This window comes from Herpailurus yagouaroundi, unplaced genomic scaffold (assembly GCF_014898765.1).
Source record: "Herpailurus yagouaroundi ecotype Mexico unplaced genomic scaffold, PumYag 188, whole genome shotgun sequence".
NCBI lineage: Eukaryota > Metazoa > Chordata > Mammalia > Carnivora > Felidae > Herpailurus > Herpailurus yagouaroundi.
Window position 1 is genome coordinate 37,651,702 of NW_024412419.1, and position 15,404 is coordinate 37,667,105.

The 15,404-nt window shown below is 36.2% G+C and overlaps 1 protein-coding gene across 5 annotated transcripts in view; it reads right to left on the reverse strand.

Moving 5' to 3' along the window:
* Positions 1-15,404, reverse strand: part of ANAPC1 (anaphase promoting complex subunit 1) — a 97,698-nt gene that overhangs the window by 48,222 nt on the left and 34,072 nt on the right. For all 5 annotated transcript variants that reach the window (XM_040496728.1, XM_040496725.1, XM_040496727.1 and 2 more), the window contains exons 18-25: positions 15,165-15,239; positions 12,277-12,545; positions 10,954-11,045; positions 10,033-10,181; positions 6,806-6,884; positions 5,955-5,991; positions 5,790-5,860; positions 3,142-3,320 (exon numbers count right to left, since the gene is read on the reverse strand). In XM_040496728.1, coding sequence (XP_040352662.1) covers positions 3,142-3,320; positions 5,790-5,860; positions 5,955-5,991; positions 6,806-6,884; positions 10,033-10,181; positions 10,954-11,045; positions 12,277-12,545; positions 15,165-15,239 — 951 coding nt within the window. The remainder of the gene's footprint in view (positions 1-3,141; positions 3,321-5,789; positions 5,861-5,954; positions 5,992-6,805; positions 6,885-10,032; positions 10,182-10,953; positions 11,046-12,276; positions 12,546-15,164; positions 15,240-15,404) is intronic.

The window sequence follows — 15,404 nt, forward strand, 5'->3', positions numbered from 1 at the left end:
CTGAGTAACAGACTTGGTTGTAATAATTTAAAAACCAACCACCATGCACTCACTGAACACAAAGATATATAGGATGATGCATTATGACTCTATCAGTACAGAGAACAAAGCTGGTTTGGGTACCCAGTGTATACTGGGACTTAAATCTAGAAGTCTTTTTTAAAAGTACAATCATATTGCTCACTTGGGAAAATTCTTTATTGAGCGAAGGGAAAAAACATTAGATTTAGGACAATAGTCAGCTGACTCCACTAGAGAAACATTCTAAATAAATAATAAAACTATAACTATATCCTAAATGTTCTAAAAAGGAAACAAATTACTAGAAGTGGAATATGAAACCCACCCACTATTACTGAAGAACCCAGGCTAACTTAAATAATATCTTTGATTAATATAAGCAGAAGAAAACAACCTGGAAGGGTATATACCAAAGACTGGAGGAAGTTAACAGTACTTTCTTACTTTAGTACTTTAAAATGGATCATAATTGATTTTCACTTTTTTATAAGGATGTTTCTTAATTGGATTTCTTAATCAGACTGCAGCAAAACAAGCGAGAAGGGTTAATCCCTTATCATTCTTTCTCAGAAGCTCAGCATGTACTTTCATATGAGCCTTCCCCATCCAAATAATTCAATCACACTTCAACCTAGATATGAATAGCATGAAATCTTCTCATTTTCTCTCAAGGATTTTATACTCCTTTAACAAAAAATTAATTCAATTTAAAATGCTAATGTTTTATGACATTTAATGGGGAAGCAACATTAGCTGGAAAAAAATAATAGATATGATTAACCAATCCTTCTTACTTAGTTCATAAATATTCATTATGGTTCCTATGGAATATCTAATTTTGAAAAAAACTATATTCTAATGGGTGAGTTTGCTATAAAGTATAGACCCAAATAGCCAATGCACTGAAAATAGAAGAGTTATAAAAGGTAACCTCAAATAACTGAACAAATTGAATTTAGACAGAATTACTTAAAATCACACCTAAATACAAATCAAAGATTATCAATATCATTTGGTTTTAGTGCTAATGATGTTAAACTGCTCTCATAATAGTAACAAAACAAGTCTAAATACTAAAATTTATCTTGGTAAAGAAAAGGATCATCATATTATTAGCAAAAAAAAAAATGGTTTTCTGTTTAGAACAAGACAAACAGTAATTCAACTAAGAGCTGTTATACAAGTATAGATAAAAAGCAAGATATGCTGGGCCAACGCTGCTGGAGATGGGATCCACGGCAACAGCTTCTGTCACAGACCCAGCAGGCAAATTGTGATACAGACTTGGAAGGTCTGAAGAAGCATTAATAGCCTAAGACCTAATGTGGATTATAAATAGTTACATTTTGATTAATATGTTCAAAAGCTAGTAAGTGATGAGGCAAATGTGTGCTATTCTCTTAGGGATATAAACAAAGTTGAAGAGTCACCTGGAGTGGAAAAACCATCCCAGAATCCTCTCTGATCCTCAGGGTAATGCAATACTACCATTTTTTTTTTAAGCTAAATAGAGTTCTAAAAGAAGTACCAGAAATTCCATTTTTAAGTTTTAAAAGAGACTGATTTTAAAAGAGAGATCATTGGAGAGTAATGATGTATTCGATTTTCTATTGGTAGTCTTCTCAGAACCCATTTTTTATAAAAGCAGACTGGGGGGGTGGGTGCCTGGGTGGCTCAGCTGGTTAAGCATCCAACTCGGTTTTGGCTCAGGTCATGATCTCACAGTTAAGTTGGTGAGTTTGAGCCCCACGTTGGGATCCACACTAACAGCACGGAGCCTGCTTAGGATTCTATGTCTGTCCCGCTCTCTCTGCCCCTCCCCCATGTGCAGGCACACGTGCGCACACTTTCTCTCTAAAAATAAATAAATAAACTTTTAAAAAATGAAGTAAAAGCGTAGGAATGCAAACTGGTGCTCCCACTCTGGAAAACAGTATGGCCATTCCTCAAAAAATTAAAAATAGAACTACCCTATGACCCAGCAACTGAACTAACCAGGTTTTCATCCAAGGGATACAGGTATGCTGTTTCAAAGGGGTACATGCACCCCAATGTTTACAGCAGCGCTATCAACAATAGCCAAAGTATGGAAAGAGCCCAATGTCCACTGATGGATGAATGGATAAAGAAGATGTGATACACACACACACACACACACACACACACACACACACACACACAAATGGAGTATTACACGGCAATCAAAAAGAATGAAATCTTGCCATTTGCAACTACGTGGATGGAACTAGAGGGTATTATGCTAAGCGAAATTAGAGAAAGACAAATGTCATATGACTTCACTCATATGAGGACTTTAAGGCACAGAACAGATGAACATAAGGGAAGGGAAGCAAAAATAATATTGAAACAGGGAGGCGGACAAAACATAAGAGACTCTTAAATATGGAGAACAAAGAGGGTTGCTGGAGGGGTTGTGGGACGGGGGATGGGCTAAATGGATAAGGGTCATTAAGGAATCTACTCCTGAAATCACTGTTGCACCATATGCTGACTTGGATGTAAGTTAAAAAAATAAAAATAATAATAGTAGTAATAATAATAATAATAATAAAAAGAGTAAAAGCAGATTGGAAGACTGACAAAGGAAAGAAATTCAGGAGGGATAATCTAAGACATCTTCTAAACAACTTTAGTGTCTCTTATCCCAGCTCCCAAAGAACTTTTTCCTGCGACTTCAGTTTTATGTGATTAAACAGATGTATTTACATCTATTTCAAAGGTTAAAATCGAGAAATTCACATCAAAAAAAGTAGGAAAGAGAAAATAGTTACATATTCAAAATGAGGCTATTAACTACGAAAGTAGTTACTTACCAATTTCACTACCAACAAGTAGAGAAAGAGTCATGGTACTGGATGTACACACTCAGCACTTGTCCTAACTCAAAGCAAAGTCTAGGCAAAACAGAGCCTTCACAAAATCTCTGTTCCCATGTCAATTCATAAATAAGAGTATCTGCCCAATTATAAACCCCATGGCATAAAACATAAAAGACAAACTGATATATACACTTGGAAAAAGACTTAAGAGAAAAATGAAGATTTCTACTTCGATTTTGAGACTAAACCTGAACTTTGAACTTTCAGTGTTAATACTCACAGATTTCCCTTTGGGCAAGTTTCCTTCGCAGGCCTGTTTGGACAGATCCTGCCGTCCGATCAGGAGACAGACAGCTTCTGGCCAGTCTGAAGCAGGTTGTTCACGACAGTGGTAAATTGCATCTCTGATGGGAAGAGCAATTCCAAAGGGAAGAGTTTCCAAGTCTCTTAAAGTGAAACCTTGTGATGAAAGGAAAGGAGAACATTTTTCATTCAGACCTGCTATTGTCCCAATTATCCTCTGTCTGAAATTAATCAATATCTATCCTGACAAATAAAAAGAGAAATCGATTTCATTCACCTTACTACCAGACTAATGTCTTAACATCAGGGATTAGTATAAAAAGTCTCTTTAAAAGAACTAAAAACCTTCAGAAAAAGAGAAACAACCGAACAGGAAAGACAGGAAGGACAAAAAGACATTTCCCAAAAAAGAAACACAAATGGTCAATAAACATATGAAACGATGGTTTATTTCCTGAGTGATCAGGAAAGTTCAAATTAAAACCTACTAAATATATAATTTCATTCATTTGACAGACAAATATTAAAGTAAATCAACACCAAGTGTTGGCAACTATGTAGAAAAATAGTAATTCCCATCCACAGTTGGTAGTGGTACAATCACTTTGGAAAACACGCAGCATGTACACATAGGTCCACCCCTTATGGTCCATTAACAGCCATACAGAAATTTGTGTGCATGTGCACCAGGACACAAGTATTAACATACTGATTAGCAACGCTATTCACTATGACAAAAAAAGGGTAGGGAGGAAATAGCCCAACTGCTATCATCAATAGAATAAACTGGAATATATTAAAACCATAGAGTATAGAGTAGTGAAAATGAATGATCTACTGCTACATGAGTTAATACAGATGAATTGAGTGAAAAAAATAATTTATATCTACATTCATTTATATGAAGTTCAAAGACCTACAACACTAAGCAACAGATAAAGATGATAAAACTATGGGGGTGCCTGAGTGACTCAGTTGGTTAATGATCCAACTTCGGCTCAGGTCATGATCTCACAGTTTGTGAGTTCGAGCCCCATATCCTGCTCTGTGCTGACGGCTCAGAGCCTAGAGCCTGCTTCAGATTCTGTGTCTCCCTCTCTCTCTGCCCTTCCCCTGCTCATGCTCTCTCTCTCCCTCTCTCTTAAAAATAAATACACATTTAAAAAAAAAAAAAAAAGATGATAAAACTATGAAAGTAATGAGGGAACGGGGCGCCTGGTGGCTCAGTTAAGCAAACAACTGGCTTGGGTCATGATCTCGCGGTTCGTGGGTTCGAGCCCCACATCAGGCTTGTGCTGACAGCTCAGGGCCTGGGGCCTGCTTCAGTTGCTGTGTCTCCCTCTCTGCCCCTCCCTTGCTCTCTTTCTCTCTCTCTCTCTCTCTCTGAAAAATAAGCATTTAAAAAAAGAAAAAAGAAAAAAGAATGAGGGACGGTAATAAAAAACCTTGGTAGGGCCGTGGTTACCTGCAGCAGTAGGCTGTGTGAGAGGAAGATATCACACGGAATGGACATGCAAGGGCCTTCTAGTACACTAGCAATGTTCTACTTATAATGGTAGGTGACCTCTAAACATACACATTTTATGCATTCTTTTATATTATACCATACTTCATACTTAAAATTTTCAAGACCTTAGGTAAATTAAAATTTATTTTTCCTATAACAAATTTCTCAATTTTATACTATTATATATTATTTATTAATATTGGAAGTTGATTAATTATTGAGGTAAAAATGTTCCCTCCTACGAGAATAACACTTTTATTAAATATCATATGATATACAAATGGACCGAACTAACTTACCTAATATTTTTCAGCACAGGTATCTTATCTGTAATACTATACAATAATATTGTAATTTTCATGAGAGCATATTTAAAACAACAGTGAAAAACTAAGTCGTTTAGAATACTCTTTAAATAAGAACTCAGACATCCTGTAATATTCATTACACCATTATTTTATAACAGACTATAACATTGTCATTTTTTATATCTTCATATCCATAATTTAAAATTTTTAGTTCTTTATTTTCAAAAAAAAAAAAAAAGGTCTTTAGTATTTTACTCCATTTAAATCCTAAGAGCACTGGCTTTGAGAAAAGAGAACAGGGAACTCTCCTTTCCTCCCTTTCCCTCTTTCCAGCTATATCCTCATCTTGGAGCCTAAACCACTAGCCTATATTCTTCAATATAGTGTTTGTACAATTACTTTACAATTAGCCAGAAATACTTTCTGATATCTGAGTATTACAACGGCTTCAAGTCTGTACGTGTAGTGATTACAGTTCTCCATTCTAAGGCCAGTCTACATAGCTACAGCTTTACCTGGCCTAAGGTGAAGCAAATAAACATTTCTGACCCATCGAGAGAGAAAAGCTGGTATACTAGGTATTATAATACGGAAGGTATGACATGGTCAGGGAAAGGAAGTGAGGCTTGAAGTGCCATAACACTGGTCCTGCAGGATCCTTTCATAGAACGAGAGTCCCTCTCTTCTCCTGCTTCCCAGTTCTAGCTCGCTGTGAAGAAGCACGGCCTACTGAACAAGGAGGTGTCCAGGGAAAGCAGGGGGTTCTCACCAGTATCTCAAAGACACATAAAAAGTAACAGACTACCTTACCTACATCAGTCATCCAGACGACTAATCGTTCAGCTAGACTAGAAACTGATGTAGAATGCCTGAAACTAAACCTGTAAGAGAATAAAACACAAAAATATTAAAAAGAATAGTAAGATGCAATAATGTTTTATATTAATATAAAAGCATTATCTGAATAAAAATCACCTGTTTTCTTCTTGTTCTGCTTGTGACTTCTGGGGGGCTAAAAGGCAATGAAAAGGAAATTTTATTTTGATAGTTATCCTGATAAAGAGAGCATATAACAGAAGACACTTGGAAATGAAAATTCAAACAACTCCTAAAAAAAAAGTAAGCAGTCCTCTGGCAGGCTGGAAAGTATAATAATTTCCCTGAGGCCAAAATAGTCCTTTTTTGATAGCCATCTGCACACCAGGAATCTGTGTTCTCACCAGAAAATGACCGCGCTGGCACTCTGATCTTGGGTTTCATTACCTCCAGAACTGTGAGAAATAGTTTGTTGTTTAAGCCACTTAATTTATGGTACACTTAGTACAGAGGCTCACACCGACTAAAACAGAACCTGAATAGAGAAACTTATAAAAATAACTGACTTAAACTCAATTATGTCAATAATTTCATTAAATGTAAATTAATACTCTGTGGTAGGCCAAATAATAGTCCTCAGAGATGTCTATGCCTGGTTCCTGGAATCTTCGAATATGTTACCAATCTTTGCAAAGGGGATACTGAAGACAGTAAGATTAAGATTATGGACAAAAAATAAAATTAAAATAAAATAAAATACGTCCTTTTTACATACATTGAAAAAATGTAAAATTTGTTAGATCTGAAGTACTCCTGGTCTCTGAAAATTAGCTATAAACCACAGACAAGAACAGTGCAAAAGGCCACCACTAAAATGAGGCAAGACATGGCCTCTAGAACACTTAGGAAATCTTTAATTTTTTAATCTCAATTCTGATATTAACATTTGTAAAACTGTGTTTTGGGGGAAAAAAATTCATTTTGGGAAGTCTAACATTACACTGACTTACCTATAGTTATCCTGGATAAATACTGTGAAGATTCATCAGAAACAGAGCTCTCATTACCAAGTATGTAGAGTGCAATACTCTGCATAAGGAGAAAATTTACATTATTTTTCAAACGAATGATGTATAATTACACAGAGGAAAATTCATCTATTTTAGGTGTAGAGCTTTGAGTGTTGACAACATACAATAATACAATCACTACTACAATCATGATGTGGAACACTTCCATCACACCAAAAAGCTCCCTGCACCCTTTGTAATCAATCTACTCCTCCTACACCCAGCACAGGAAACAACTCCTGTTTTCTTTCCCTATGGTTTTGCCTATTCAACAATATCACATAAATGGAATCTTAGATTATATAAGCTTCTGTGTACTACTTCTTCAACTTAGCATCCCTCTGAGATTCATTCACATTACTGCGTGCGTCTGTAGTTGGTTTCTTTTTGTTGCTAAGTAGTATTCCATTACACAGATGTACCGAACTTTCTCCATTCATAAACTGACAAACACTTGGGTTGTTTCTGGTTAGGTGAACCCTAACCCACACCCTTCACTTTGGCCTTCAAAGTTCTCATTTGAGTATTTGCTACTACCAATATCTGCACCTGCACTAAGCTTTTTTTTCTTTTCAAAGAAAGCAGCACAATTCCATTAAAATTTTACTATAATGCAGGAGAATCTTAAAAACCCTATATTCTAAACCAATACAAGCACTGCAAATGACATAGTCCTGAACCTAACTGACATCATATCTCACAAAGAAAAGTTGTAATACAAGTATCTACAAGTTGACTAACATAATTTAAGTTGGAGGCTGACCAACTTGATATATTCTTATTTCTCTGGCTCCCCTTTGTGGCTAGCTACACATCAAGTCTCCCCCCATCCAGCAGAGTTGGACAGTACCAACATATTTGGTGGTTTCACTTAAATGTTTCCACATAAGCATCAAGGATGTAAAAGTTCTGGAATTAACCTGCTCTTAATATTTTAGAAGGTTTTTTTTTCACGTATGTATTTTGAGAGGAGGGGGAGGCGAGAGGGAGAGAGGGAGAGAATTCCAAATAGGCCATGCTGTCAGCATGGACTCCAATGTGGAGTTCGATCTTATGAACCATGAGATCATGACCTGAGCTGAAATCAAGAGTCAGACGCTTTATGTATTGAACCACCCTGGCGCCCCTAAACCTGCTCTTAATATTTTATAAATATATTTAATGCCACTGAATTAATTGTACACTTAAGAATAGTTAAAATATTATAAATACATATAAATACATATATAAATATGTATATTTGACTACCATTTTTTTTTTAAAAAAGCAAAATTACTCTCCTGCATGTCTGTTTCAGAGTCATGGGGGCTCTGAAGCCTTTCTCAACATGAAGAAAAGCAGGATGTGGAATAAAAGAAAAGACGAGCAGGGTACATAGACATTTATAGTGCAGTGATATCTGTGGAGGAAACAAAAGCATGAAATTCTCCAATAAGCCTGGGAAGGCCCCGTCTCTGGAAAGGTCCACAAAGGACCCAGGCTGCTCCAGCGAGAAGGGGATGGGAACGTGAAGGAACTCACCTTTACCAAAGTCCTTTGTTTGTATCTGAAGGTTTGAACTCAGACATGAACTAACTGAATAAGGGATGCTGGATGGGAGGTGGGCAGGGGAATGAGTTAAATGGGTGATGGGCATTACGGAGGGCACTTGTTACGATGAGCACTGGGTGTTGTATGTAAGTGTTAAATCATTGAATTCTACTCCTGAAACCAGTATTATACTGTATGTTAACTAGAATTTAAATAAAAACTTGAAACATACATACATGCATATAATAAAACAATTCTGAAAAAGAAGAATAATGAAAGGAGGAATCACACAAAGCAATTTTAAGACTTACTATACAGCTACGGTAACCAAGACAGTGTGGACAGAAACACAGATCAACAAACTACAACAGACAGCCCAGAAACAGACCCACAAAAATGCAGCAAACTAATTTTTGATAAAAGTGCTAAAGCAATACAGAAAGGACAGTCTTCTCAACAAATGGTGTTAAAAATAACTGGACATCCAAATGGAATAAAAACCTCAACCTAAATCTCACATCTTATTAAAAAAAATTATCAGAATGGATTCTAGATCTAAGTGTAAAGCATAAAACTATAAAACTTCTGGGAGAAATTAATTGTGAACTGAAGTTAAACAATGAAATCTTAGACACCAAAAGTACTATCCATAAAAGAAAAACTGGGTAAACTGGATGCAACAAAATTAAACATTTTGCTCTGCAAAAGAAACATTAAGAAAATGATGAGACAGGACAGCTGCAAACCAGACAACATTTACAATCCATATAGCTGACAAAACCTCCCATCTAGAACTCTCAAAACATCATTAGCCATCAGGGAAATACAAATTAAAACTACAATGAGATACTCCTACACATCTGTCAGAATGGCAAAAATTAAAAATCATGACCGGGGCGCCTGGGCAGCTCAGTCAGTTAAGCATCCAACTCTGGATTTCAACTCAGGTCATGATCTCATCGTTCGTGAGTTCGAGCCCCACATCAGCATCTGCACCGACAGTGTGGAGCCTGTTTGGGATTCCCTTTCTCTCTCTCTCTTTCTCTGCCCCTTCCCTGTTCGCATGCATGCTCACGCTCACGATTTCTCAAAAAAAAAATGCACAAACTCAAAAAAAACTAAAATAAAATAAATAAAAATCATGTAGAGAAAATGAAACCCTCACAATTGATGGTGAGAATGGAAAATGGTACAGCTGCTCTGAAAACTACTATATGATCATTGATCTCACCCCTGGGTATCTATCCTTAAGAAATGAAAATTTATGTTCACACTAAAACCTAAACATGAATGTTTACTGAAGCTGTATTCATAACTGCCAAAGACTGGAACCAACTCAAATATCTTCAACAGGTCAATGGGTAACCCATGTGAAACATTCACACAATGGACTAGTACTTAGCAATTAAATGCAATGAACTGCTGACACTGGCAACACCTTGGATGAATCTCAAAAGCATGTGGGAATTTTGCAGGGTGATGAAACTATTCTGTGTCCTAATTATGGTGGTGATTACATGAATCTATACATTTGCTGAAGTTCACAGAAATGTACACAAAATGAAAAAGTTAAATTTTTTGTGTAATTTTAAAAATTAAGTTTAAAAAAAAAAATAAACAAGTTAGGCAATACATACCAAGACTACAAGTCTACTTCTTTCACAGATTCCGGGGAGGTAAGGATAGGGCGGCATTCCTTCACCCTTCAGACAAGAACTCACCCACTGATAAATGCTTGGTGGCTCAGAAGTAAAAAATGATGGATGATGCATAAATCCTGTTTGACCTTTAGAATTAAACAAATGTTTATAAAGACACAAGACTACATGAAGACAATACCATTTTATTCTACAGGGAAACTGATCAACAGAATCTATCATTTGGAAACAATCAGAATAACGTTTTCCCATATTCTCCAAAATGCTTCATGTTTTCTGCCACAGTAAATAACGGACTATATTATAATATGTAGAATCTAAATGACTACTATATTATCCCATCCCACATTGAAATTTAACAAATCCTTGTACTCAAGGCATATAAAGAATCTAACTAAAATTTCTGCCCTAATCCTTATGGTGAGAAAACAAGAGATACCGAGGAGTCCACTCTAACAAGTGGGCCCCAATCTTGAGTCTCTATAACTCAAGGTTTAGGATAAAAGAGCGGTAATGGAAATGTTCTATACTTACACTATCCAATATGGCAGCCACTAGTCTGATGTAGCTACTGAAATGTGGCTAGCGCAACTGAGGAACTGAGTTTTCACTATGAATTAATTTAAATAACATGGTTGGTGGCTACTAATTGGACAGATCTAGGGCAAAGCCTCCTTAGCACTTAGGGATGGGTAAAATTTTTCCCACACACGAAAATTAATGTTATCTCTTACTACCAGTCAGAGATCAAACAGTACAAACTGAAACCTACTTAGTGGAAAGATACCACCTCTGACTTAAGAGACTAATGGTAAAAAATATATCTTCGGCTATTCCCCCAGAAAGATACAAGCAAAGTCACTCACTGTTTAGAAAAACTTTAATGGCACAAACACTTACCTTGATCAATTGTGCACACTTGTCCAGTAGTTCTGACAAGTGTTGGGTAATCTCTATAGTAATGATCTACATAAGGCTCCAATTTTAAATCCCTGAAATAACACCATATAAAAAAAGAAATCACAAGAAAGGTATTAAAGTATTTTCCCCCATAGAGTTAGGATTCACCAGTTCAACCTTTCAGTTTAAAAACTTATGACAAAGAAGATCATCAAATCTAGAGTCTTTTTATTCTATTTCTGGACCTGAAAGTGTCCAGTATGACATATGCAACCCAAACTCCTTTTGCTAGATACATTTTATGGGGGTAAAACTAGTTTCTCCTCTATTACTCATTAGTTTTGTAATCTTCGGCAAGTTATCTCTATGAACCTCAGTATTTTCTTCTAGAAAGTAGGGAAATTCCCACTCAGAAGTTTTAAAGATCAAATAATATATATATGTAAAAAACACCTTTTTTAAAATGTAAGACACTATAAAACATTATTTATTTCAAAAAGTCATGATTATGGTTTGGAAATCATTTCATTACAAAAAGAATTTCCCATGACAGTAATGATTTGTCATAAGAGAAAGCGATCATCAATTAAAACTGCCCCATCTCAGAAAACAATCTCGGAATCTTGAGGAAGATCAGAGAAATTAGAAAATGTACTATAATCTTAACTCAGAAGTTGACATTTCAATTAAAATTCAACTTTCTATATCACCAAGGGTTACAAAGGCTGAAACAACACCTAAATGTGACCTTTAGAATCCAGTGCCAAAAACAATCTTATCATGGATACACTACAAGAGTCTCAAAGACAGGGATGATGACAGACTGAGACAACAAAAACACAGCAAAAAGAGCCCACACCAGCAAACAACATTCATATTCTTAGAGACAATTCTGGACAAGTTTCCTTATCAAATCATAACACCTACAATTTACATATGTTAACTACGATCGTGTTAACTGTATCTCCAATTTGATTGTCGGTATTATTACAAAACAGCCAGGTGTTATTATAGAACTTCCACCACAGTGTAGCCAGTCATCTTGTCAAAACGAAGAGCGGAGCACATCACATCTGCTGTTTAACATAACTTTTGTGACCTCCCACTAATCTTAGGACAAAGACGAGGAACCCCATTAACAGCCCACAAGGTTTTTTCACAGCCAATACCTTCAAACATTTCTGTGGTCTATAGAAAAAGCTCTGGTTTCCCAAAAAGGTAGACTTCAGAAATTTATTTTCAAGGTTCCTCTATGATATTCATGGCTGAGATCATATCCTCTAAGGACCTCTTGGCATTTTCTAAGCTACAAACAATATTTACCTTGCCAACTGAACAAGAAGGCCAACAAGTGAACGGATTCCTTCTCCCATTAGAGTATTCAACTTCAGCTCCTCATAAACAAGGTGAAGAACAAAAAAAATCGCAGGTATATGAGTAAACAGAAGTGTAGAGGAATCCAGAATGAGATTCTGTGAAAAATCTTCATCCTTCATCTGTGAAACTTCCAAAGGATTCAAACATAAAGATCTATTCAAAAGATGAGACTCAACATTCTGGTGGTAGTCTGAATTCAGTAAATACTCCCAGTCCTGAGAAAAATGAAGAAGATGTTAATTTTTAAAATAACACCTCCTCGTAAGGCCATCATTAAAACAATTCAAGTTCCATTTTTACACTAAGTTGAAAAAAAACTCAGAATACTTAAAAATTAGGATCCACATCAAAATAAGCTAAGCAACTTCCAGATGCCAGTAACAGACATTAAGACAAGCCACTTCAAAACCCATTTGAAAAAATTTAGTCGTGCCCTTTGAGGAAAGGGACTATGAGGAAGAATCCCACTACTTATATAGAGACTGACAAAGATCAGGTGATTAGGTGATTTCCTATGAAGCAAAAAGTAAAGAATGAAAGGCAGGAAGTGCAGACAGGCAAGTTTAGTGACCACTACACTTATCTGTGTTTTGAGGGGAGAAGTCTACTTACATCCAGTTAGTGTATTTTTCTATGTTTATAAAATGCTGGGGCTAGCATTACAACCTAATAAACTTAATCTTATATTCAGACTGACTGTGCTACATTTTCCAAGTACTGAGTCTGTTTTGGTTTCTACTTTGATTTATTGTATTGCATTGACAGAATATAGTTTATGCTATTTTCAGGTCTTAGAATTTCCTGATGCTTTTCCAAGGCTTAATACAGTGTGTTATTCTAATTTAAAAACTCTTGAACCAGGGTACCTGGGTAGTTTAGTCATCAAGCATCTGACTTCAGCTCAAGTCATGATCTCAACAGTTCACGAGTTTAAGCCCCACATCAGGTGAGCTCAAGTCCCACTTTGGGTGAGTACAAGCCCTGCTTTGCGTAAAAGCACAAGCCCCAGATGAGCCCCACTTCCCTCTCTCTCTCTCTGCCCCTCACACACTTGTACCCTCTCTCAAAAAACAAAACTAAACGCTTGGACCAGATAGAGAAAGAACAAACCATAAAAGTAAAACATGGAGGGGCGCCTAGGTGGCTCAGTTAAGCGTCTGACTTCGGCTCAGTTCATGATCTTGCGGCTTGCGGTTCGAGCCCCACATCAGGCTCTGTGCTGACAGCTTGGAGCCTGGAGCCTGCTTTGGATTCTGCATCTCCCTCTCTCTCTCTCTGCACCCCCCCAACTCAAGCTCTTTCAAAAATAAACAAACATTAAAGAAAAAACTTTTTTTTTAAAGTAAAAAAATTGATAAAATGAGTAACTAAAATTTTTTTTAAATCTGCTCATCCAAAGACATTATTAAGCCACAAATTCAGAGAAAATATTCCCCAAACGTACACAACAAATAGCTCATATCCAGAATATATAAAGAACTTCTATAACTCAGTAAATATTTTTAAAAATCCAATTAAAAATATATAATAGATTTGAGCAGAAACTTGGCAAAGAGATGTGTTGGTCACTAATAAGCACATAAAGAAGGGGCGCCTGGGAGGCTCAGTCAGTTGAGCATCCGACTTCGGCTCAGGTCATGATTTCGCGGTCTATTGAGTTCGAGCCCCGGGTCAGGCTCTGTGCTGACAGCTCAGAGCCTGGAGCCTGCTTCAGATTCTGTGTCCCCCTCTCTCTCTGCCCCTCCCCCACTCATGCTCTGTCTCTGTCTCAGAAATAAATATTTTTTTTAAAAAATTAAAGTGTTTAACATCATTAGTCATCAAGAAAAGGCAAAAATTAAAACCTAAGAGAAACAACTTTATACACAATCAAATGGTTAAAATTAAAAAGACAACTACAAATGTTGGCCAAGATAAAGGACAAGAGGAACTCTCATATGTAGGAATGTAGGAACATAGGACAATGAATTTGGGAACCAGCAATGACCCAACAATTTCACTATGGTATTCATCCATAAAAAATGAAAATATGTGTCCACAAACACTTGTCACTGAATGCTGGTGGCAGCTTTATTCGTAATAGTCAAATCACAGAAATAGCCTAGGTACCCATCAGCAGGAGAACAGATAAACAAGCTACAGTATGTGCATGCTATTCAGCAAGAAAAAGGCACAAACTGCTGAGCTCTGCAACAACAGGAACGAATCTCAAAAACACCACGCTGAATGAAAGAAACCTTATACCAAAGATTATGTACCACATTATTTCACTTATATCAAGTTCTAGAACAGGCAAAAATAGCATATACTGGAATTCAAATCAGTGGTTGTTTCTAGAGTAAGGGAATGATTAAAAATGGCCCATGGAAACTTTATGGAATAATGGAAATGTTCTAAGTTTTGAAAGGGGAGTGGGTTACATGAGTACGCATTTGTCAAAGCTGATCAAACTGTAATAAGATCTGAGCATTTCATTTATGTAAATTATACCTCAATTAAAAAAATTTTTTTAAACCACTAAGAATACACGGAGTCTAATATGACTGAGAACCTAAATTAGAGGATTAATGAGCAGTAAAACATCTACAAATGCAAACTCAAATCATGGACCATTATGCATGCTCAGTAATTTTTAGATGATCATTAATGACGAAAGTAAATGAATAACCACAGAAAACAGAACATATCCTGCCCTTCAAAATAAATGTTATTCAGTATTAAAATAAAGCAAAAGGTGTGAGAAATGTAAATCAATAAGAATACCACTTCTGTAGACTATAGTACAAATACCCACAAATTAATTTTTATTAGCAAATAATAATAATAATGCTTACATCATCAGATCCTGTCTCAGAAGGCCTTGCTTTTTTGGGTGCAATGACTGGGGAAAGTGATCCTTCAAAGTCAAACTGAAAGATAACCCCAAAAGAGAAGCAAATTCATATAAATGTATCATTGTCAACTGGTCAACTTAAAGAATTTAGAAATCAGTTTCACCAACTATGGAAACTAATTTTGCATAATGAAAGAGAATAGATACTTGGGCTAAAGCCCTCTAACTTGCCCTCAAATCA